The sequence below is a fragment of the Corapipo altera genome, unplaced genomic scaffold (genome assembly GCF_003945725.1).
Source record: "Corapipo altera isolate COAL_440 unplaced genomic scaffold, ASM394572v1 1, whole genome shotgun sequence".
NCBI classification, from domain to species: domain Eukaryota; kingdom Metazoa; phylum Chordata; class Aves; order Passeriformes; family Pipridae; genus Corapipo; species Corapipo altera.
The window spans coordinates 3,091,505-3,116,508 of record NW_020884873.1 but is presented as its reverse complement, the minus strand read 5'-3'; the positions used below and the strand labels follow the sequence as shown (position 1 = coordinate 3,116,508).

Below are 25,004 nucleotides of genomic sequence, written 5' to 3'. Positions count from 1 at the left end.
TGACAGCAAGAATAAATAGGGAACTCATTGCTAATATTCATATATTTTTTTCCCTTCAAACTTTTCAATATCATAACAGTTAAAAGTAGTCCAAATGTAGGTTGTAATATATGTAAATTGAAATTGTTAAATGAAGTAAAATCTGCTTTGTTCTTGTGATATTCTGGTGAATGAATCTAAGCATTCTGAAGATTTTTGAAGATTAATTAAGGCATTAAGAACCAGGCAAAAATAACTCCACTTAAGGAAAAACATGCAAATGAGAATCAGTTTATTGAAAAATAGTTTTAATGGATTTCCTATATTCTCAATTCTTTTAAGAGAAAGCAAGTTTCATTATGTACGTTATTCCCGTGTATTAAAACTAAATTAATTAAACAAGAAGTTAGCATTTAAAGACTAATGCAGCAACATTGCAATAAAATCATTATACAAAATAACATTTTTCTGTGTTGCAAATATTCTTACTAAATGCTAGAAATAAACTGTGTTCTGATTTGCTCATGGAGTATTTGGTGACAACGGTAGAGTCCTGTTAGCCATACAGAAAAACTGAAATTTTAAATTAAGACCCATAATAAATCAATAAATTTACAATGATCACAGTAAAATGTATAAAATTCCATCAAGCAAAATCGAAAAACAAGTGTGATTATGATGGATAAAATGATTGTCTGCAGTAAACCTCCAGGCTTCAGGGACACTGAGAGCTTGCATATTTACAGACTTAGCAAGTTCATTATTTCTTTTAGCTTTCATGACTAAATATTATATATTTCCATATATTTCATTGAGATACTTTAGTCTTTAGTAAACCTCTTAATGTAATTTTTATACAGAAGAAACTAAATCAAGAGTTATATTTTAGTTTACCTTTTGCTGGAAAGAAAGGGGATGGTGGGACAAGGTTTTTCCTTCCAGTGTTCCTGAAGATATTGGAGTAATAAAACTTTATTTTCTATATTTAGAAAACACTAGAAAGGTCCTTTAATTATGTGTGAATCTGATTTTGTAATTCAGGGTTCTGAATACTGTGCTGTTACATGCAACCAAATGACCAAAAACTATTTCCTGAGACTTGATGCCTGGAATGACATTTGGGTCAGAATCTTTCCAGCTCTGGAGAGTTCTGCTCTAGAGAAGACACAGGTTAGGTGGGTTTGCACTTTCTGTGGCCTGTTAGACGTGAGGTCTGATTTTCTGCTTGTGATTGGCTAGGATGTGAGAGGCAGGCTAGCTGTGGCTATTACATTCACTCTTTTTGAGTGGCCAGCCTGCAGTCAGCTTGGAGGCATAGCTGAGCCATCCCACATCTCCTGTTGGCACCTGCAGGAACTGCTGGTGATTGTGTTCAGTAATCCTGATTTATAACAGTCTGACATGAGGCTGTGATTTCCTGAGGGAATCTGCTTCTCTGTAGGTTTCCACGAGGAGCCCTTTTACACCTTTTCTTTGGGGCTGGGACACAGAGGACCCATACCAAAAAGTGGCACGTGTCAATAAGCAATTCATGCCCTTTCAGGAGCTAAGTCATCTCTTAGTATCTCTGCTGACCCTCATCAAAGGGACCAAGGAGTGAAAGTTGCTGAGGCTTGGAAAAACGTAGGTAAGATGCTTGGAAAAACTGAGCCTGCGCTCTCAAGGCTTTTGTGCCTAACCACTCCACGGTTGTTGGGTGGATGGTAGGGACTTCCCTTTGGAGAGGTGCTTCATGCAGCTTTAATGTTTAGAGTTTAGGGGGAAAAAAAAAAAAAAAAAAGGAGTGAAGGATACAAGTTGTTCCACCTGGGAGAGGCTGGCACCACCGGCACGCTGGCAGGTAGGCTGCCAAAGTAGTGACAGCACAAGGAACCTGCCTTATTTTGCAAAGCTTTTGTATCGACGGTTGTGGGAAAGTTTTGCAATCGCCATAAGAAGGAAATCCAAGGTTTAAAAAAAACCATGTGGTGAAGTGCTCCACTTCTCAGAGTAGGCAGAGCTTTTGCTGTGACGTTGTGCTGGCTCCAAGCCTGGAAGCCCTCGGGCACGGGAAAGAAACAGCCTGACATTGCACTGACACAAAGTAAGTTCTCTCTCTGCCTCTCACTGCCTCTCCAGACCCTCCCTTCCTGCTTCTTTCCTTTAGTTAGTTTGTTTGTTTAGTTTTTATGTGCTAGTGCAGGCTTTTTACATGTCTCATTGTCACTAAACTTGAAGCAGATTATGAAAAGTGCAAAGGTACAATTTGGCAAAATCAATGTATTATTTTAAAGGATAAGCACTGTGGAAAGTGGGATGTTTTATCTCTCCATACAAAAACTATTCATTACCATTAATGCACAAATTGAATCTTTTATTATTTTTCTTGCTTCATTTAATTTTGAATACCACTGCTGTCAATGATTCACTGGTTTGCCAAAGTTCAGATTTTCATAGAGTGGTTATGTCAAATGTTGTTGCTTGATTAGATGTAAAAGAAGTGTTTCTACAGTTTAATGTTTTCTATAAGTTTAATGTAGATGTTTCATCTGGCACCATAAATGAAATTTTATATTTAAAATTAAATACTGTGAAAAGAAACTGTGTCACTGATTTAGATGCTGTTTATTTAACAGAGTCAGATGTTTCACAAAGTTAATCATCAGCAACACACAAATCAATAAAGAATGTATTTGGTTTAGAAAACTCTGTCTTTCAGCTCCTATCTTATAAAGATTGGGGTAAGTCTGAATTCACCATACTTTAATTACCTATAGCATATTTTTTCAATGCTTTTTGACTTGTGAGCTGCTGAAGATGATCTAAGGAAGGTTAGATCTCTTTAGAAATTTCATATGTGGGTTAGTCTGAAATATACATTTATTTGCTTTTCATAGTCCCTTTTTGTGGATCCTACTGGAGTAGAATTTGGAACTAAAATCTACAAAATTTAAGTTAGACATCTTATGAGGCTTTATACCTCTTTATTAGACATTAATGTTATTTTCAGTCATTAGGGGTAACTTTTAGGGGGCTGTTGGGTTACTAAGAGAGTGTTGTCCTTTCTGGGCATGGGTGGACACTTCTCAGGGAATCCAAGTTGCTCCAAGGCATCTTGCTTTGGAGAACTGAACTCTCCAGAGGAACTGAGGGACATTTGTAGGTTAGCCTGAGATCCTACCAGATCCCTACCACCCCAGTGTCAAAAATCCCTCATGGCACTTGAATGGGCTCCACTCATGGGTCAGCTGTTCTCTGGGGCTTGCAGGAGGAAAACTTTGAGACATTCCCAGGGGAATTAAATAGAATGGCATATCTAAGATTCCGGTGTCTTGGGGGGAAAACAATTTCTTGACATATGTTCCTCTATACTCCTCTAATATATGTGCCAACATAGATTAGAGCTAACTAATCGATTTTGGTACTATTGCAGCAGTTTTCTCAGAGAAGAATTGGCAATAGCTCTTTTTGACTTGTTATTATTCCAGATCTCTCTGTATTAGCTGGTTTCCCCTGATCAGTTTACTCTACATCAGCCAACATAGCTAAGATGACTCCTTACATCAGAGCCAATTTTTAAACAGAAAACTTTAGAAGTCTAATTAAAATAACTACATTTATCATCTCTCCTGCAGGAATTTGTGAAGGCTTGTGGACGTATAGACAGTCATTATTTGTTTCCTTTGATCACTGCTTTCTTTTTCCTTAATACATTTTTACCTACCATATCACTCACCCTGTTTTCTTCTTTGTCCTTATTTGTGGTCTGATTCTACATGTATCTGATAAATAATGTTACTCATTGGAATGGCTGACAGAATGGTAGTGTTCACTAAGAAAATCCTCATAAATATAATATCAGAATCCTACCGGATCACACCAAAGATCCATTTAGTCTGGGACAGTGATTAAAATTCTCAAGGAGAATTTAAGAATTGGTTCAAACGTGCTGAAGATGTTTCTCTGACAAACTCTCCTAAGCCTCCAGCTACACAGGGACTTTACTTCTACACAAAGATGTCTAAAAACTGTCAGCAAATTTCCTCTAATTTTTCCATCTATCCAAGAAGGTCCTGAAGTCCTTTAAAAAGCAGATTTTACAAATCAGGTGCACCAGTCCTTAATTTGGTACAATGACACGTTGAACACTCTTTAATGTCCTCCTGAGAAAAGGTGTAGACATCTCAAGTAGTGTTTTGTCATTGGGTAGGTCTGAAAAATATTGGAACCTGTATTCTTATGCAAATAATAGTTAAACACAGTGATATTTTTCAAACAGGAAGACCTACATATCAGACCTGGAGGAGGAAAACCATGGACAGGTCAATCTCTGCTGGCCAACTTAAAGAAAAGTCACTCTTCCAGGACAGCGATGGCAGCGTGGTCCCTGCCAAAACCCCCTGCCATAATTGTTCAAAGCTAAAGGTATGGAGAGGAGCCCTCACCACATATTTTCTCTGGAATACCAAACTGCAATTTGAAGTTCTATCAAAGTCCAATTGTTTCTGTGTGACACTGTTTGACACTGTATGTGTCAGAAACAATGCCCTTGGCTGCATCCAAAGCAGTGTGGGCAGCACATTCTACCCTGCTCTGGTGAGACTCCACCTGCATGCTGCATCGAGCTCTGGGGTCCCCAGCACAGGAAGGACATGGACCCGTTGGAGCGAGTCCAGAGGAGGCCACCAAGTTGGTTAGAGGGATGAAGCACCTCTGCTGTGAGGAAAGGCTGAGAAAGTTGAGATTGTTCAGCCTGGAGAAGAGAAGGCTTTGGGAAGACCTAATTGTGGCTTTCCAGTACCTGAAGGGAACCTACAAGGAAGATGGAGAGAGACTGTATAGAAGAGCCTGGAGTGACAGGACAAGGGGGAACGGATTCAAACTGACAGAGTTTAGGTTTACATTAGATATTAGGAAGAAATTCTTTCCTGTGAGGGTGCTGAGGCACTGGAACAGGTTGCCCAGAGAAGCTGTGGCTGCCCCATCCCTGGAAGTGTTTAAGGCCAGGTTGGATGGGGCTCTTAGCAACCTGGTCTAGTGAAAGGTGTCCTTTTCCATGGCAGGGGGGTTTGAACTAGATGACCTTTAAGGTCCCTTCCAACCGAAACCATTCTGATTCCACAGTTGTGAATCCAAGCACACAAAAGTCAATAAATGTTCTCAGGAGTTAAGAAGTGAGACCATATTTTACTAACAAATAATTTAGAGGTGTGCTGCAGTCACAGTGGTAGTTGCAGTTATATCTTTCAATTCATGTCTTTTAGAACAGGACACATACCATGATAATAACTACCATTAATGAATGATATTTTGCTACAGATTTCCCCAAAGGAAGGAAACAGCTAAAACAGTATGTGTTAGAAGGTGCATGTAATCAATGTCAATTTTCCTTTTCTTTGTAGTAGAAGAGTTTTTGGAGACCACCCTGAAAAAGAAAGTAAAATCTTCTGTTTTAATGAAAACAATATGAAGATTCTCTTCACAGAGAATTAGAAAGCAAAGCACATGATTTCTATATTTCTTGAGTGGGTTGCTCAGGCATCCAGCCATGAAGCAAAAATTATTTCTTTGCAAACTCAATTATTTTCTCTCTTCAGATATTTCTTGGAGCTCTAGCTTTTTCCTTTTTTGCCAAAGGATTTTCTGGAAGCTACATGAAGAGCATGTCCAGTCAAATTGAAAGGAGATTTGAAATCTCATCTTCAATTGTTGGAATTATCGATGGCAGCTTTGAGATAGGTACGAGTACTTCCTTTGAAAGTGGATAAGTACTGCTTCTTAGCACACTTTCACCTCAAAAATAAATCACTTTTTGTGCTGATTCTCTCTCCTGTTGACGCAGGTAACTTAATGGTGATGGTGCTGGTGAGCTATCTTGGACCAAGAGTTCATCGACCAAAAATAATTGCTGTTGGGTGTCTCGTCATGTCCTTAGGAGCATTTTTGTCAGTGATGCCTCAGTTCCTAATGGGACGGTAAATATGGAAGAATTTTGACATTGTGCACTAGTTAGACTTGATCATATGAAGTGTTTTCTAATCATAAATCTGAGTTAAAAGCTTGACAATGGTAGTTTCTTCCAGGTAGCAGGAAGGCTTTAATGGGTGAAGTTTTTAGTATTGACTTTCTGATTTCCTCTCTGAAAGCTTACCTCTTTCTACAGGTAAGAAAGAGAGAAGCCTCAGGCTTCTCAGAACTTATACATAATTAGGCAGAAAGTGGGTGAAAATTTTCATCAGGGATGGATATGTATGTGTATATATATACACATATATTTTTTAGATGTTTTCCTTTATTTTCCTTCTTAAATGAACTGTAGTGAGACCTTGATGGAAAAGGTTTCTTTCTCCATGATGTTTTTCTCCATAAGCTCTTCAAAACTATGAAGATTTGTGTCTATCTCTACTGAACTGAGGGAAGGTTAATCATCTAAATACCCTTCACATCTAAGCTTTAGTATTTTACATAGTTGTCAGAAGCAGGTCATACTTTTCCAATCATTTGGCATTCTTACTGAGTAGTAGCTGAAAATAAAACCCCTCTGTCCCTCAAAAATTAAAATTGATTTGAGCATCTTCTTTAGTTACATGATCAATACCTCTGATAAGGAGTGTATAGAAAGAATCATAGCTGAGGATCATGATTGGAAAGTGGCCACAGTCACTGTGGGGGAGCCTGCACTGCAGGGGACAGCAAAGGCCAGAAGCAGAGCTATGGAAATATCTGATTTAACCCAAACTCAGAGGCAGGTCCAGAACATCACCAATTCACCAAACACTGAGCAAAACCCAGTGGCCACAGGGACCTCACTGTCATCCGTCACAATATTGAAATTGATGGCGCAGTCAGAGGGAATATCTGCTCTCCATTTATCCCAATGCAGCATAAATGTACTCCAGCTGGCTTTAATTTACTTGGCAGAATTGTTGTTGTAGCTGGCCTAATGCAGACAAACTGGCATGTGTATCTTGCAGCCTGTGTTAATCTTTATAGACACAGGAAGATCACTACTAGATCCTTAGCTATCTAATTTTACACTAGCAGAGAAATCTCCATGTTACACCTCTGCCACATAAGGGAGAAAGAGGAACTAGCATGGAAAAACATCAACACTGTTGTATATAGACAGATGTGGAGGGACTCTGCCTCTGTTCTGCACTCTAAGGAATCATCTCTTAATCCCTGGAAGCAGCTTTTCTGCTCTTTAGCCCAACAAAATATTGGTGTTGGAATCATCAGATCATTTGAAAAAGGTATTAAGATACCTACCTTTCTTTAAGCAAAGCACTGGAAATGGGCTGCCCCTTTGGTTTTCTTGCCAATAACAGGAACAAGCACGTATGAACACAAGGCTCATACACACTTCCTGCAGAGCAGAGTCTTTCACGTGTCAGTTGTATTTTACACAGTTGTTTTCCAGTTACAATTATGAAAGGATAACTGTTAGCGTGGACAACTCCACCACGAGTGTATCAGCTTGTTCCCCAGCATCCTCTGAGGGCCATCCAGTCACAGATGCTATGGAAACACCCAGCACAATGGAAAATGTTGGTAAGCAAAAGCTCTGATGCTGGATTCCCTTCTTCTGCTTGTCCCCATTTTGTACAGCCTCTTTTACTGGAAAGCAGTAAAACCCCTGTAGAAACCACAAGCCCACCCAATAATAACTGTTAAACCTCATATTTTATGTAACTTTACTGTTGCAATAAAGTGTTGTCAGAACTATGCTCACAGAAATGTCAATGTTTATGGCCTGCAGAATGTGAGAAAACAACAAATTCCTATCTATGGCTCTTTGTGTTGATGGGGAACCTTTTACGTGGAATTGGGGAAGCACCAATTATGCCATTGGGAGTTTCATATCTTGATGATTTTTCTAAGGAAGAAAACTCAGCGTTTTACATAGGTAATATACAAATCAGTGATTTTGATGCTAAACATTCTTTTCTTTAACATTTCTATAGCCAAAAAAATTAAAAAAAAAATCTATCTCCTCTATTCTGGATAATTTTGTATTGTAGAGAGATAAAAACCAATGCGAAAGAGATCTCATGTTTATTTTCTAAGAGTATTTTCCAAATGGTCCTTTTGCCTTCCCCAAGTGGTTTCAGCTACATGTGTGCCTGTTTTCTCTGTGATGAAGAGAAGCGTAAACAAATACTCATTTCTCCAAAGTGCATAGTCATATCTGCCTTATCTGGCATATCATCCTCAGCACCACAGCTTCAGAGGATAAAATTCTGCCTAATCACTGTTTCACAGATAAGGAAATGATCCTTGATGTTAGGATCTGTAATGTGAGCACAGTATTGTAAACGTGTTTCAGAAGCTCTTACCTGACTTTTTGAGTTTTGCAGGCAGAACACTTCTTTTAGAAAGCTTTTTAAAGTCACTAGTTACCAAAGGGAAAGCACCACCTTGCCAGGGTGTTGAAACAAATCCCTTCTAATTGGGATTTTGTTCTTCTTGTTTTTTATGGCAGACAACCTATTGCCCAAGACAGAAAGACTTACACCCACGCTAATTAATTTGTTGGCAAACTACTTTGAAAGCATGGGGTGGGTGTTTGTGTGGCTGAGGGAGGTCAAAACTGTGGCCTGAAGTAAACTTGGTGAAATTGAGCTGGTCATAAGGAGAGTAAGACACAGTTTCAGGTGCAGCTCAGTATGTAATGCTACAGGGTAAGGCCATGGCAAATGTCTTCATCTGGGGATAAGGAAATCTGCATTTTGAAGAAAATAGTGGGCTATCTGTCAAAAGCAAGTGTTCGACTCACAAGTTATCCAAAATATTTGTAATCACCTCTGAGTTTCTGATTAGAGATATTTTTAAAAGTTCAGCTGAATTTTTTTCTTGTCAGATTCTGACCTGGGAGAGATTGACGCAAGTTGAGGACTGCTGAGGAAGTGAGATTAAATATATGAACTAGACAGAGAGAATAGCATGGCTTCAGCCAAAATGAAAATTTGTTTGGGTTATGCAAGTGTAATAAAGTATTTAATTTACAGAGTATTAAAATATTTTATTTTTCATTCAGAATAACGATTTTCAATCTTTTATTCCATTTTGGTGGACTGAACCTATTTGCAAAATCATGAATGTTGAAATATTCTTTTTCATAGAGCTGGAATTTCTTTTCTTGACTAACTTGAATTTTTTTCTATGTCTTATTTTTTGTCAGATGCACGAATCAATTTAGGATCAGTTTTTTTGTAAAATGCAAAAAAATAAAATTGTCCTATAGTAAAAAAATCAGTCAAGACTTGTTGATGAATTTTTACCATTGATCTCATTATTTGACCCTAAACAAGAAGTTTCTTTCCTGTCTCTCCTTTTTATTTTGCCCTTAGATGTTGAGTAAAAGCATAAGCTACTTTGAGGCAGAGACAGCATTTTCTTAATGAAATGCATTAGAACCTTTTTGATAGAGTTGTTGTGTCATAATAGTACCAGAGTTACCACAGGAAGGAACAGAAAAGAAAAAATTAGCATAGTTGTTAAGCTGTAAGAATTTACTGCAGAAGCTTGATTATAAGCTGAGTAATCACCAGATTCAGAAGAGAGTTTGCAAAACCAATTCTCTCTCTCAGGAGGAAAAGCTCTTCAGTAGAACAACGCAGTAGGATTTACAGAGCACAGTACTGAGTATGGGCGAGAAATGACAGGCATTTGGTCAATGATTCCTTCTTTTCTAATAGAATTAAGCTTTCTCTAACTTCAAACAGCTCCCAGGTGGCAGTTCCACGCTAGAATTCAGAAATCCAAATCCCTGAACTTTTTTTTTGAACCTGTTACCTCCTCACAACTAAACCTCAAATGATCAAAACAGGTGGTAAGGGAATGTGAGGACCTACACTTCAATTATTTTGAGGATATTTTAATTTTGTGTTGATTGCCAGCAGTGGTAATCAAAATCATACTGTACTGTTATTTACATAGACAGCCAGCAGAATGCAACCTGGCTTCCTGGGTTTCTGCTAGTCTTCCTAGCTTATTCATTTACTTCTAGAGGCATCCCACCTTCTTCTGATCCCATGTTATCTCCTTTCTAAGCAGAGACAGGGCAGAAAATGGGAGGCCCAGAGAGGGCAGTAGCAAAACTGAAACATGATTTTAAAGATGGCACTACTTAATCACTAAATTTCTTGATTTGGTTTTTGCAGCCACGTCAGTACGTATTGACACAACAGTTCACTGATTTGCTTGTTCTGGCGCTGAATGAACCAACAAAGATTCTGTCTAATGAACTTTGATCACACACAGGGATGCTTATACCTCCTTGTTGCCCACTAAAAATATTCTCAGGGTCCTGTACCTAATTCCACGTCCACACACTTTTATTGTCCCTGCCATCCCAAACTGCAAAGATGTGCCTTCTTACAAGCAGATCACCAAATCAACTACTGATCTTAGATTTAAGGGACCTAAACACATAGTACAGGGAAAAGCCCTGGCTTGTACAGTCACAGAACATCCTGCAAGCTGGAAATAGACTCCCTGTTGGACTTGTGGCACCTCCAGCAGGCCTAGAGTTGGATGGTCATTAATTAACTGGCACAACCTGAACAATGCAACTACAAAAACTGAAAAGTAGGGAGGGGGAGAGATAAAAGCCATTGCAATGCTATTCTCTTTCTTCCTATTCCTTTCAAGACAAGAATCTTACCAATGAATTGCACACAAGGGTCCACATGAGACCTTCTACGTCGCAGCTTATGGCAGCTTATGGCTTATATTCCTGCTGCTCAGGAGCTTCCCATTAGACATTCCCTAATGGTCAGTGCCCCTCTTTTGTCTCCTCCTTCCTCTCTCCTTTCCTTGCCCTCAGGAAAGAAGGCTTGCCTTGTCCTCCCAGTGTTTTTCTCACTCTCATGTGCTGGCTCTCTTCTCTCACAGGCCTGGTGAGATCCTCGGGCATGTTCGGGCCGACCCTGGGCTTCCTGCTTGGCTCTTTCTGTGCCAGCCTCTGGGTTGACATTGGCATTGTGGATACTGGTAAGAGGCCGTGGGGTGGTGTGTTAATCAAGAAGGTGGCTGGATGTAGGAACCTGAATGCCAAGAAGAACCTTCCCAGTTTACTGCTTCAAAAAGAGAGGCTCTCAGAGAGTTTTTCCTACTCAAAAGGTGGTGGTTACATTCTGATATCTGCCGTGTTGTAGTGTGGCTGGAATAGTCCTTGATGGAAGAGCCCTAGTCCCACTGCACCTCTTTTTATGCTCGCACACACAATTAATTGCTGCACCCTTGCTGTGCAGCAGAGAAAATATTAGTGAATGAAAGACCATCCTCACATTGAGGGAACAGTGAAAGGCTCATGGAAGCCTTTAAACACTTGGCAAAAATTAGGTTCTCTTAAAAAGGATGCCCCAAAGATTCATATTAAAAACTCATTTCATTGTTTAAATCACTTACAAGTCTCTAATATTTAAGGGAACATTTAAGGAAATTGGGGGAAAAAATGTTTGGAGATGGAAGAAGGGTTTGACAGTGGGAAATTGAGAAAGGGAAGTTCTTTTTGGATGGTGAATGGCCTTACTGCCATCACTCATTCCCATAGAAAGTATTGAAAGATTGGGGCAATAAAATGCCACCACGGGCCTGAATGGAGATATCTATTTTCAATTACATAGGACTGATTCACTTCCAGGGATGGGTCATTCACAAGTTGCCCAGAGAAGCTGAGAACACCCCATCCCTGAAAGTTTCAAGGCCACATTGGATGGATCTCTGAGCAACCTGGTCTAGTGGAAGGTGTCTCTGCCTATGGCAGTGGAATTGGAATGAAATGATCTTTAAAGGTCCTTTCCAACCCAAATGATTCTGTGATTCTGTGATTCTATTATTTGAAACAAGCTGCATTTCAATTCTTTGTATGGAACATAAATCACCTCTGTTCTGGTCTTTAAATCATATATACATGAGGATAACTATAGTAATTGCTCTGCATAATATTTAATATCTTTTCCTGTCTTTCTGTATTTTACAGACGCCATCAGCATAAATCCTAAGGATACCCGTTGGGTTGGTGCCTGGTGGCTTGGATTGCTTATCTGTGGATCAGTCAACTTCATTGCTTCACTGCCTTTCTGGTTTTTGCCTTACTCTGTACCAAAAGAAGGAGAGAATCAAAACCAGAAGATTAGTCATTTATCTGTCCAAGGAGATCACTGTAAAATAGACCCCCCAGCTCAGCCACAGTTAAAGTTCTCAGAGGCAGTAAAAGGTGAAAGATTATCGCCCAAATGTTTGCATGCAAATTCTATTTCATAAGTTCATTCTGAGCTGAGCAGGGACTTGCACAACCTTCAACAAAATGTGTGCTTCTGCAGCACAAATGATGTTGTCAAAGACAACAAAAATGTTGTCTTTAATTTGGACTATTTTAATTACATACTAAGGGTAGGTTTCAGTCCTCTCCTTATGTCAGACAACTGGAAAAAGCTTGTGCTGTTGCTCTGAGCATGAGAGATCCTCAGTTCATAGTTGATCCATAGCTGGCAGGCCACTGTTTCCCTGTTGCCTACAAATGGTAAGGAAACATGGGGCTAAGTACTGCATTGGCTCTTGGAGGGATTTCTCTGGATTTGTAGCTCCTGTGTACGAGCTCAGGGATTAGGCTGAGTTAACCTTGTATAGGCAAGGTCAGACCCAATGACCCCTTGCTTTTCTTTTTATATTTTTATTGTAAGACCTAAGATCTTATTTGTATGTATGTATGTGCAACCCTACAGTAGAGGTGTTTTGAGCTGTCATCTTTTAGGCAAGTGTGCCAAGAGCCAGACTACAGTCCAAATGCAGGTTTTTGTGTTCACTTTAATTTAATGGACTTCAGGTATTCTCATCAAGTGTCTCAGGAATGACTCCAGCCTTTTTCTGGGTCAGGTGCTCTCTTTCTCTGAATGTCACGCTCAGGTGGGGCTCTTGTGTGGTTTGTGAAGGCTCCTGCTTTAGGCACCAAATGTTACATTACAGAGGGTCTTAATTCTCTGTACAGGCATTGAGAAGCCATGTTGGTGCCTGTAATAAAGAGTCCTGTGTCACACACAAGACGATGCAGGATTTCTCATTCCCACTTCAGCATCCTCTGTGCCATTTGGCCTTGCTGCTCCTGCAAGGCATATGTGGGCAATGTGGAAAACTCTCACTTGAGTAAGTATGTGTTTTGGTAGGCACAGGATTATAACCTGCAATACAACCAGTAATTAAATCAAAATTGATTTTACTATCTAAAGGTTGTCAAAACAACTCTTCTCTGTGTTTAGCAGGGTGTACAGCATATACCTCTCCATTACAGATTTCTTGCCAGCTCTGAGGAAACTGTTTGGGAATTCAATTTTCCTGGTGTACATCTTCCTTACTATTCTGCAGTACAATGCTCTTGTTGGGATTATAACCTACGAGACAAAGTTTATGGAGCAACAATTTAATGTGTCTGTGGCAAGAGCCATCTTTCTAATTGGTAGGTACCTGTTGTCCTTTCAAATTCCAATGTCAAAAAGGAAGCTTTTCTTTTGTTATTTTGCCTTCATTTTTAGGAGGAGTTTCTGTGAACTTTTTTGGTTAAAAAGAAAGCATTTAGTGGTTTATTAATTTTCCTACCATATTTTGAAAATGGAGGTTAATGTTAGTGTTAATTTTCCTGGTGTTCCTAGTTCAGTGAGAGAGAATTTTATTAGAACAGGGTGGAAGCTTTTTCCATAGTGAGGTTTGGGTTATGTGTCTGCTTCTGTGACACATAAGCTACAACAAAGTAACAACTAAAAGAGAAAAAATAATTTTAAATGTCTAATGAAATGTGTGATTTTTTTTTTCCTTTTCAGAATAACACTTAGGTATAAATGTTCTTCCATTTTGATTAGAAATGCAAATTTCATAACCAAGAAGAAAGCAAAATGTAAAATTTTGAGTCACTTCTATCTTTTCAAAGCTCTTTTTCTATTTACCAGTTCCCTCAAAAAAATAAGTCCTTTGTAGTATTCAGAAAAAAAGAAATGCTGAAATTATATTAATCTTACAGTGATTGTCTCATAATTTGATAGGAAAACCAGGATATTCCAGGTCATTGCAGAACTGATATTGCATTAGTTTGATCTGAAGGCACTGGGCTTTGGTCAGGTAAAAATGTGGGAAGAACATTCTTTTTCCTATCTTTTTTTTCTGGATGTAGAGAAAGTTTCACCAAAAAAAAGTGCCCAAAACCCACAACCAACCGAAAAAACACACAGAGAAAAGCAAACCCCTCCCAGTAAAACCCTGTTAGAGCTCTCTGTTCAGCACATAAATGTTAGGGTTGGTGCTTGTGAAATACTGAACAGATTAAATCTAAATACAAATCTTCTTGTGATTCACTCTCAGATCTAAATGGAATCCAGCCCAGAACCTGATGTAGCATCCTTTTATGTTCCATTTTGGAGACCTTTTTGCAACTTTCACAGAGTTAAATATTTTATTTTAGATGAAGGAGTGCCCGTGAGCTAAGACATTTATCTCTTTTACTCCAGTTTCTAACAGGCAACTGTATAGGTTTTATTATATCAGGATACATACAAAAAACAGTACAATAAAAAGGTAGGGAATATTGAGGAACTAAGCTTTTAAAGTCATAATATGACTCAAAAAAGAAAATGGGAAAGTAAGTAAAATTACTAAAAGGTAATAAAAAGTCTCAGAACCTCAAAGGATCTGCTGGAAAACAGGTGAGTATCTGATATTTTGAAAATACTAGAACAAGACATTTTTCCTTGAAAGAGTCAATGCAAGCTAGAGCCGTTAACATTTTTATTATCTTCTATTTGCAGGTGTGATACTTTTACCCATCACGATCCTGGGGATGTTTCTAGGGGGCTTTCTGATCAAGAAATTCAAGCTTCACATAACAGAAATGGCGAAGTTCTCTTGCATCACCTTTGTAGCAGCATATTTGTTAAACCTCCTGTACTTCACTTGCAGCTGTGAGGTGCTCCAGGTGGCCGGTTTGACAACCCCCTACTCTGGGTTTGTATCCCCCTGGGTTTGTGCTGGTTGTGTCATTTGTCACAGTTGCTTTCTGCCCTGTGTAGGACATGGTGCATGACCTGGGTTCTCTACTCCCACAACCTCTACTGGGTTTGTAACCTCTTCTGAGCTACAAAACTTCCACTCCAGAAAACATTTAAATTTGGATTTGGATGACTTCTGAGACGTGTCTTGTCTGTTGACTTACTGTAGCATATTGCTATATCCATTCAAATATGTATCTCTTTAAATACAACAGATTTTTGTTGCAGTTTGCCTGTGTTAGGCCATTTGCTAGTATCAATCAGTGGGATTTCATCTGGGCTGGAGCTTCTGTGATTATATCATTTTACCACTTCTTTGAGAGTTATGCACACAAGAAAATCCTAGGTTTGGACAGACTTGTCAGGCTGAAATGGTACCTAGTGTTGGGAATGGGCAGAATATACTGATTTTGTTTTTCAAATTTCAAACCAGACATTTCTTCTTTTTCCGAAGTATCTATTTCTATTTTTCTAAATTCTATATTGCAAGGATGTTGATGACACACCTCTATATTCTGGCAAATTACTAATCAGGGTGAAATTTATCAGAGGCAAATTAAATTTTTATATTCTATTTCAAAACTTTAATTTAAAGCCAGTCTCCTCCTATCATGAAGGGAGTGGGATGTAAGAAAAATGTTGAAAATGACTTCCCCATAGTCCACACTGTCTCTAGAAGGGACCATCCACTAGATCAGTAGTTATCAGCCTGCATGGGGAGTTGCCAGCCCCCTGTGGTACCTGGGGCTCTTGACCTGCCTGTGACCCTTTTCTCAGCTGAGAGGTAGAAAGTGGTCATGGATCGTGTGCTGCACACATATGTGAGCCATGACCGTGGTCATGCTTTCTTGAGAACATTTTCCCAACTCTAGCATCCTACCACAATTGCTCACTGTTTAAATTTACCTCAGTCTGGTCCAAATTTCAAGGGATTTTAAAGGATTAAACTGAATCCAGCAGGGCTTGCTGCATTTTCAGTTCAGAGAGAAACTCAGCCCTGTTTTTTTTTGAAACCAAGCTTATATTCAGGGAAAACCTAAGTTCTCTCGGCAAACCTAACATCCAGTTCAACTTTGAACTTATTTACATAAAAGGTGTCAGAAGTTTGTGCAGTGGAGATAACTCTGATTGAGTACATCTGATACTGTAGAGTGAACTAAAAATAAGCAGAAAAAACCAGACAACATATACTGAAACATATACAGTTTCTCCAGGAGAACTGAGACTGCAGAATTTAGCATGTGTTAAGCAACTCATTTATTGTTTTACCTGCTTAACAATTTGTACTTTGAAGACAAGCAACTGCCTAATGAGGGATAACCAAATCCTTTGGTTATTTTTCCTTTCTAAAAGGCTTAGGGAAAATGTAGCCTGTTCAATGTGTGGTTTTGATCGAGGGGTAAGGAGGAAGAAAAGGTAAATTTTCGACACTTCTTCCTTTACATTGTGAGTGACTTGGAAGCAGGACCTATTTGTAGATGGTTGGCTCCTAACACTTTCTGAAAACTGAGCCCTGTCAACACACCTGCAGAGTCACTACCCACTTTTTAATTTCTCAAATCTAATTGTCACCTACTTAGTTTAACTCTTTGGGGCCTTGTTTTGATTTCTCTTACAGGAATTTTGGTAAAAGTGAAAGCTACAAAAGTCCATGATAGAACACAAGAAATGAGATCTGACAAGAAATGGGTCTCAAGCCTGTCCCAAGTCCCAGTGCAGGGCTGCTGCTGTTGGATATGGTCAGAGCTGAGAGAGAAGCAGCACTTCTCACTCAGACTCACACAGCTTTTATTGGTACTTACTGATCCAGTGATAAAAAAGTAAAGGACATCTTGCTGCTGCAGTTTCCTGTAGTTTTATATCACCATTTCTAGCACCTAGATATTCTGTGATATCCTGCTGCTAAGGAAAAGCATGGCCTTTTGTTAGACCATGTCGCATCCTAGGGATGATTGTCTTTTTCTTGGAGTGAGCTTTTGAATGGAAAAGTAATACTAAATATTCCCTCCCAGCCAAGAATGCCTATACCTTTTCAGTTGCATGCCTTTTCCATAAAATCCATACAAATGTTAATGCTTGATGAAAAATTTCAAGAGACTTTTGGTTTACCTGAAATTACCTTAGTCTCCATACGACAACTTCACAGTCTGTGGGATGGTAGCAGATACTTGTTCATGTTCATCACTTTACTTTCTCCATGTTTTTCCTGCCTATTCCCTGATATTTTTTTAACTATATAATTTGACTAAGTAATTCTCTTATTTCTTTCTGTTGCCCTCCAGAATAGAGCATCTTTCCTCCACCAAGAACATCTACATGGCCAGGTGCAATGCTGACTGCGGCTGCAACCTGGATCAGTGGGACCCTGTATGTGGAAGTGATGGGATCACATACATGACAGCCTGCTTTGCAGGATGTAAATCATCAACTGGGACAGGAAAGAATATGGTAAACACATTTACAGGCCTATTTACCATGATCTGTTGCAATTAGACAGGGGGTAATGGTTTTAAATTAAAAGAGGGTAGATTTAGACCAGATATAGGGAAGACGTCTTTCATATTGAGGGTGATGAAACACTGGCACAAGTTTCCCAGAGAGGTGGTGAATGCCCCATCCCTGGAAACATTCAAGTTCAAGTTGGATGGGCCTTTGAGCAACCTAATCTAAATGAAGATTTCCCTGCTTGTTGCAGGGGGTTGGACTAGATGGCCTTTAAAGGTTCTTTCCAACCCGAACTATTCCATTATTCTATAATTACAGATATAGCCAGATTTCTCCAGCTATTAATTTTTTGGCTTTGTGATTCAGAAATCTTGTAGACACAAGTGTCCATTCTGTATGGTTTAACTTCACAGAAAATGAGTGCAAGACTGCAGGGAGGGTTTTTAAAATATTTGGGGTGAGGTAAGTGAGCTATTCAGAAAAGATGTGAAAACTTCAGACTCTAAACTTATATTTCTTGAATCCCTTTATTCAGATATTTTAAAAATTTATTGTCTTCTCAGAAGGATGACCATAAACTTTATGCTTTTGGTTTCTCAGTAGATCTCTTTAATGTGTGTCTACAACACAGCTAAGAGGAGTTTGGTTGTTATAGTAGCAAAATCCTGTGGTGTCAACTGACATGCAGCAGACCTGTATAAACTTCTCAGTGCTGGTTTCACAAACTGTTACAGATCATACTGGACCTGTGTGCTCTCCTGAGCTGCCATAGCTCAGAAAAGCAAGTCATAACACTAAATTGTACAGCTAAGAGATCCTGTAAATATGTAACTGGACATTTTCGTCAGTGTATCAGCAGCAAAGCCATTTCCAGGATTTCAAGCAATCCTACCTGGACAAGACCATTAAAATCAGTAGGTTTGAAGAAGAGTATGCAAATGGCCATGTCTTCTGGCAGAAGCAAAATTGTCTTCATGTAACAATATTGAAAAAGATGTGCAACATTTTCAGGCTTATATCCACATATTCCAGCAATATTCTCTTGCTTCACTTCAGGAAAATTGGTTTCCAAGCTCATGTCTCCTACTAACTTCAAAGTTCACTCTCAGCTGAGTACTAAATGCTGTTTTAGATACAGAATGATTGATAGGTGTGATTGCATCATTGGGTTCACATCTTTATTTTTTTGTTATTACTCATCTGCTTCATAGGGTACCTGAGCAGAATGGCTGGATAGCAGTTTCATGTCTGATTTTTTTTAGCTTTGGCCCATTTTAAACACACACAGAGGACCTTCTGTTCTAGCAATGACATGGCTGAAACTAGAGTCACAGTTGCTTTGTGTCTCTGCAGCAGATCAGAGTGGTTGGAGCATACCAATGAACCTGGCCATCAGTCTGCAAAGATGATTAGGGGGGTTCTTTCAGCATAAACAACAGGCTGGATGTTATGGGGAGTGAAAAATCTAGCTATTAAAATTGTTTCCTGCCACTGAATTCTAAATAAATAAATTATTCTTCTCATCATCTCCTTTCAGGTGTTTCACAATTGCAGCTGTGTGGAAGGACAAGGGCACGGGTTTGGCAATTCCTCTGCAGTGTTGGGACAATGCCAAAGAGAAAGCTGTACCAAAGCCTTTCCCTATTTTTTAGCATTACAGACTGCATGTGCATTTATGTTAGCCTTAGGAGGCACTCCTACATACATGATTATGTTTAGGTAAAATACTTTAACTTACCTTGACCATAAAGCTTGGGGAAAGAGAAACGGATTATGGAATCTACTATTTCATTCCTACTCTGAGAAATGGCTGGCTGACAAAATAAGGCCCCTCAGGATTTGCCTGTACTCTGAAATCCAGCTCTGTTCAGAGGCACAGTAAAAATGTCTATCCAACCATTTAATTCCAGTTTGAGGCTGAGTAGATACTTTGGTGATGAAATGGGTGGGCATTATGCTGATCCTGAAAGTTAGTTTTCATTTCTAGTGATAGAGATATTCTTAACAGTGCATTGAACTTGAAATAAGATGCAGTGCTAAGCCGTGTCCAAGGTGACCGTGCTGTTCATGTTACTCAGGAGAAAAACATTCACCTTTGTTAAGCTTAGTGGCCTCACAATGTCTTCTGTGTTGTGAGAAGTCTGATACTCCCATTCTTTCCTGGTATAAACAGAACTATGTCTGCAGGAATATCTTTTAAATTTTGATCCCTTCACTTGGAAAGCAGCACTGCTATTTTACACTCAGGAGAAAAGATGGTGTTCTGTGTCTTTCACATGGAAATTTCTCTCCCCTCATGCTCATGGGTGAATTGCAATCAGTGCACATGACCAGCTAACTTGTCTAAGCTGCTGATTCCTCTGCAGTATTTCTAAGGGTATAAGTAATTTTTAGCACATGCCTGGGTTCTGGACAAGGCTTGCTTTGCTGGACAGTTTTCAGAACAGTAATGTGCACAATGAGAAGCCTTTCATGTTAATGCTGAAGAGATCATACACTGATGTATAAACTCCAGCTCAGGGAGCAGGCTGGCCACAGCAAGGCCCCCTCCTGCCCCTGTGCCAGCTCAGCACTCCTGTCAGTTCTTCCAGTTCACCTGAAGGACACAAGCTGCTTTCCACTGGTAGGAATGAGGAGCTTTTTTAGCCAGATAACTCACATTTGCTGTCTCTGTGTAAAATGCTAGAGGCAGGGATGTGCTCAACCTGAATGCAGAACTGCACACCCTGTTCCCTCTGATCATCACTGCATATCTAATGCCCCTTCTAAAGCAAGACAGCTTCTTGGAGCTTAACTTTTTTACATGAACTGTCTAATTTTAGTTGGTTCCCTATAATTTTCCTGTGCATCGTCTCCCAAAAGCATTCGCAACCTGTTTTCCTTGGGTTCAAGATAAATTTCTGTAAATTGTCCCATTTATTTCAATGAGATTTCAATGAATTTGTTTCTCCTCCCTTGGAAGGAGATTCTGCATCTGAACATTAACTTTGGTGAATGTTTTCAATTAGGGATTGAGTGGGCTGTGTTAGGTGAGCCACAGTACTCTTGCACGGGGCATGTACAGATGTTCACAGCATGAGTGTAGCTACGTTACTTTGTTGTTCCTCAAAACAATGAACCACTTTTATTTCCTTTCCAGATCTGTTTCACCAGACCTGAAATCCTTTGCTGTTGGGATTGAAACTTTGGGTGGTAGAGTACTAGGTAAGACTTCATTTCTTTGTGGGATTCAAGTGGGTAATCAAAGGGGTAGACCAAAGTCAGCCAGTGCAATGCCCTTGCTCCAGATGAGAACAAAACAAATTTTCCAGAATTTTTCCTTGTAAGCAGACTGCATTTCAAAGTGTTTGGAGGAGCTTGCTGCGTGTTTTCCGATATGTAATTACATATTATGATTATCTCTTTAGAATTTTTTATTCTATACAGCAAAGTAATCAGGCAAAGGAAGGAAATTTCATTGTACTTTTGGAGTGAGTTTTTTGATTCTTGGACATACCTACCTGAGTTTGATCAGTCTGCACATCCTTAACAACCTATGCTCTCTTTTGCTGACCATTTTTCACTTAAAGCTCCTGTGTACTCTAACAAATATTTTGTTTCTTTAGTTTATCTGCAATAAATAACCATTCAAGTGTTCAGATACGTAGTCTACCCTGCCTCAAGCAAATCTTTTCTCATCTTCCCTTGTTTGCTACTTTTTGAAATCTCACCCAAGTAGTCATTTGGATCTCTTTTCTAATGTCCATATTTTAACTGAATGCTGCAGAGAATCAATCTTCTGCTTTTATGAAGCAGTTTGCTTCACAAAATTGCACATTATTCCTCAAACAGCTTCCTGATCATATTAAAGTATTATGACTGTCTAAAAGGAATTCTTTCAATACTACATAAGTAATACACCTACTGTCTACTGGCTAATTTCAGCCTTTTGCAGTCTGCTAAGCATTTTTAATGGCAAACTGTTGTGTGACACCTGAAAAGATACATTAGTATACACAAATATTAATATGTAATGGCATGTGAATCCACACAGGGTACTGCAAAAGAGATGTTGGTTATTTATTTAAACAACAAAAGTTATACTTCTAATAAAAACGCCATTAAAGTGAATTGCTAACATTTTCCTGGCTGAATAGAGTTAAGGGATAGTCTTTCATCATTTCATCTCCCTCTAAGTAGACATTTAAATATTTTCACAAATCTTGGTTTTTCAAAGCTGGAGCTGGATGTTTAGTCCCATTTTATGCAGCTATAATTCAGAAACTCTGAGATTAATTTCCTCATTTCTTTACATGACGCCACATGATGACATCTTCATACCTGAGATCATACAACAAATATCTTCCTTGCAGGAGGACTCCCAGCCCCTATTTATTTTGGTGCCTTGATAGATGAGACCTGCTTGAAATGGGGAACAAAAAGCTGTGGGGGATCTGGATCTTGCCGGGTATACGACACAAAAGAATTCAGGTAAGTTGAATCTTTATTAAGGGGTTGGGAATTTGGTTTCTGAGACAGCTTTGGGCACTGAGGACCAAGATATTCTTTCCTTGTGTCTACTATCTACAGACTGATTAGGATACTAACAGCATCAGAGCTCCTTATTTGACTAGACCTCAATAGATCAAATAAGCTAAATAATTTTGATTCAATCTGACATATAAAATTGCAATACAATTCCTTAAGTTGGTAGAACTAGTTCTTTTATTGAAGCTAGCACTGAATAATATAATAAGTGCACTGAGTAACTCTGTGACACTTTGGCTTTTTGGAAGCCTCAAAAACTGTGGAGTAAGTGTAGCATTGAAGATGCTCTTCCACATCCCTTATTTATTTGCTTCATATTGCATAAGACACGTTACAAAATCCACTTGGAGAGAGGACCCAAATGACTGATGGTGCAGGGAGCACTAAGTGTGCCAGTGAGGAGCTGGGGGAAGATGGGGACTAGAGGCAGAAAGCCCCAGCTGGTGGAGCTCCTCTTGTGGAGCCCTAAAATATAGTCTGCTGAATGGGAGCACGCTCCAGACATTTCTTCTAGAAGTAGGACCTGATTTGGGCCTGCCTGTGGCTAATATTATGAGGTCATTTGTTCTGCCTGTTAATTTCTTATTTTAAAATGCGAAGCTGAGAATACCTGGCTGAGAATAAATGATTTTGTCAAACCACACTTTATATCTTACTTGCTTCCACTCAGAATTGACAAGCTTTATTAATATAAACATATTTTGTCCCTTTTTTTTCCCCCTAGAAATGTCTATCTTGGCCTCATTGCAGGACTACGGGCAGGATGCTGTGTCTTGTACATAGTGCTCTCTGTTTTAATAATGAAACGCTTCAAACCAGAAGGCAAAGAGGTGACAGATATTAAAAATACAGAGAGATCAACCAGCAAAGAAACAGATACTGCCAACAAAAAAGACATTCTTCCTGGTGCAAGGACCTCAGAGGAGAATGAAGAAACTTGTATGTAAAAAAGAAACAAGATCTTTTCTCCCTATGCTTCAAAAGGACAAAAGGAGTCTGACTACTGACTTGAACAGCTAGTTTACATTTTGGGAGTTCAAAAAATATCTTTGAAACACTGACTTTTTATTTGCTTTACCCTGTCCTCTTCCTTTCCTCATCTGAAGCAAAAATAAGGGGAAAAAATGTTCCAAATTTTGGTGAACTCTCCCATCTTCTTGCTCTCATCCCTTTCTAGACCAACAGTAAGACAAGTCAAAATTTTGCAAGTGTCATGAATTTGATTATGATTGAAAAATTAAAAAGAAGAAATCCACAATAAGCTCTTTTGACATTTTTCCCTGACTTCCTCTGTAGTCCTACAGCTCTAAATGGCCAATAAAGTCTCACTTACCCGGTTGCTCTGACAGCTTTTGCTGTGCGGTTTGTGACCAGAGCTCGTTGTTCCAGGCTGTGACCATGTCCCACAGTCAGGTGGGAGCCCCAGGGCTGCCACTGAGCACCCTCTGAACTCGAATTACTCAACAACTCCAGGGTTTGTCTTGAAAATTTTAAACAGTCAAATATGGGAAGCAAATGAAGAAAGTGGTGAATTAATTTTGCAGCACATCTCAGTAATGGGTTTAAGCAAAATTACTCTGAACAGATGCAATAAAGTGATAGGTGTTTAAGTTTCTTTGATTATTTTGTGTGTGTGTGTGTGTGTGTGTGTGTGTAGGGAAGGGAAGGGGGGCATTTTTATCTTAATGACCACTGTGTTTATACACCATTTTCTTCCTCGTTTAAGTAACCTTCAGTAGAACTTGAAGTATGGTACTGAAAACTTGCAAATACATGGCTTTCCACAGGCAGCATTGTCCAGAGGGAAACTTCACTAACAGATGCTTCCAACAGTTATTACTAAGAAAAGTCTTTAAAAATACTTAAAGTGTCATATTTTGCTGCTACCCTCATGATGTACCTTTGCAATAGGAAGAAAACTGCCTGGTAAGATCACTGTAGGTTTTGCCTCCAATAACACAGCCACTTTACTTTATTTTCTGGAGGGTGTCTCTGCTCCTTGCAGTCCTGTGCATAAATCTGAAACCAGGAAACAAGCTTTCTTTCCTAATCTAAAACTTCCTTGGCACGTGGAATAGAGCACTGCAGTAATGTAAAGAAAACCTACCACACTTTATCTGAGAAAGTAGCAGATCAGAGGGCTAAAGAGAGGGATTCTCCATGTCAAATGATTTTCTGGCCTTTCTTCTTCCATCTGTCCCATATAAGTGCAAGAACAAGGATGGGAAAAGGGTTGATGTGATGCTCACTGAAAGGAAGTTCTTCATATCCTGGAATTAGGGTTGGAGTTGTTCGCACTTTATTACTTCAGGGTAATGACCAGCACATTTAGATGTTGCCTTTTACAATTGCAGCTCTGATTATAAACTGCCAGCAGATATGGGAAAGCTGTGTGTATTATAAGGAATGAAATGAAATTTCCTCTAATATATACAATATCAATATTGCATCTAGGTCTGGAAATAATTAAAGAAAAATCAAAGTTCTGGAAATTCCAGGAATTGTACACAGAGAAAATGATGGTGCATCATTCTCCTTCTATAAATGGTGTTTTAACATTGAATAAATACATTGGCAGTTCTGGAAACACTCCTGATCTGTGCTAGACATATAGACTCGGTCAGCTGACTCATACTAACATCATTTCCCTTTTACTTCTGTTGTTTGGGTACTTATTTCTGCACACTGGTTTTTTATATTACTCATTGTTGTTGTTGTTGTTTTTTATGAGAGCAATCTTGATTTTCCCAGAGGGTAATGTTTTATCAAAGGTGTGTTGATAATTGATGTCAGACTGGAAATAAGATTCTGGTCAGATCTGATGATTCATGTCCAAATATCTATTCCAGGTCCAACTTAGTAAAGCCAGCTTTTCCATACAAATAAGAATTAGTATCATTCTTCATAACAGTCCCAAATCAATAACAGCAAAAAGTGTTGCCACAGGTGGTATTGAATGACTTTCTGGCTCAGGATACTGCCAACTCCAAAGCTGTATCATTTCCTTGTTTCCAACATATACTGTTTCTTGATTGC

At 39.0% G+C, this 25,004-nt stretch overlaps 1 protein-coding gene across 4 annotated transcripts; it reads left to right on the top strand.

The window, feature by feature from the left end:
- Positions 1-1,828: 1,828 nt before the first annotated feature.
- Positions 1,829-23,591, top strand: LOC113955428 (solute carrier organic anion transporter family member 1C1-like). Of its 4 annotated transcripts, XM_027660910.1 has the most exons (16): positions 1,833-2,062; positions 2,595-2,699; positions 4,238-4,383; positions 5,556-5,697; positions 5,801-5,933; positions 7,379-7,509; positions 7,718-7,864; positions 10,855-10,953; positions 11,945-12,181; positions 13,253-13,417; positions 14,757-14,952; positions 17,279-17,444; positions 18,979-19,160; positions 20,581-20,645; positions 21,794-21,911; positions 22,693-23,591. In XM_027660910.1, exons 3-16 carry the CDS (start codon positions 4,273-4,275, stop codon positions 22,913-22,915), a joined length of 2,115 nt encoding a protein of 704 aa, XP_027516711.1. In that variant the 5' UTR covers positions 1,833-2,062; positions 2,595-2,699; positions 4,238-4,272; the 3' UTR covers positions 22,916-23,591. The 4 variants fall into 4 exon arrangements, with proteins under 4 accessions (XP_027516731.1, XP_027516722.1, XP_027516711.1 ...); XM_027660930.1 differs by lacking the exon at positions 7,718-7,864 and having other exon boundaries at positions 1,829-2,062; XM_027660921.1 differs by lacking the exon at positions 2,595-2,699 and having other exon boundaries at positions 1,832-2,062.
- The last annotated feature ends 1,413 nt before the right edge of the window (positions 23,592-25,004 follow it).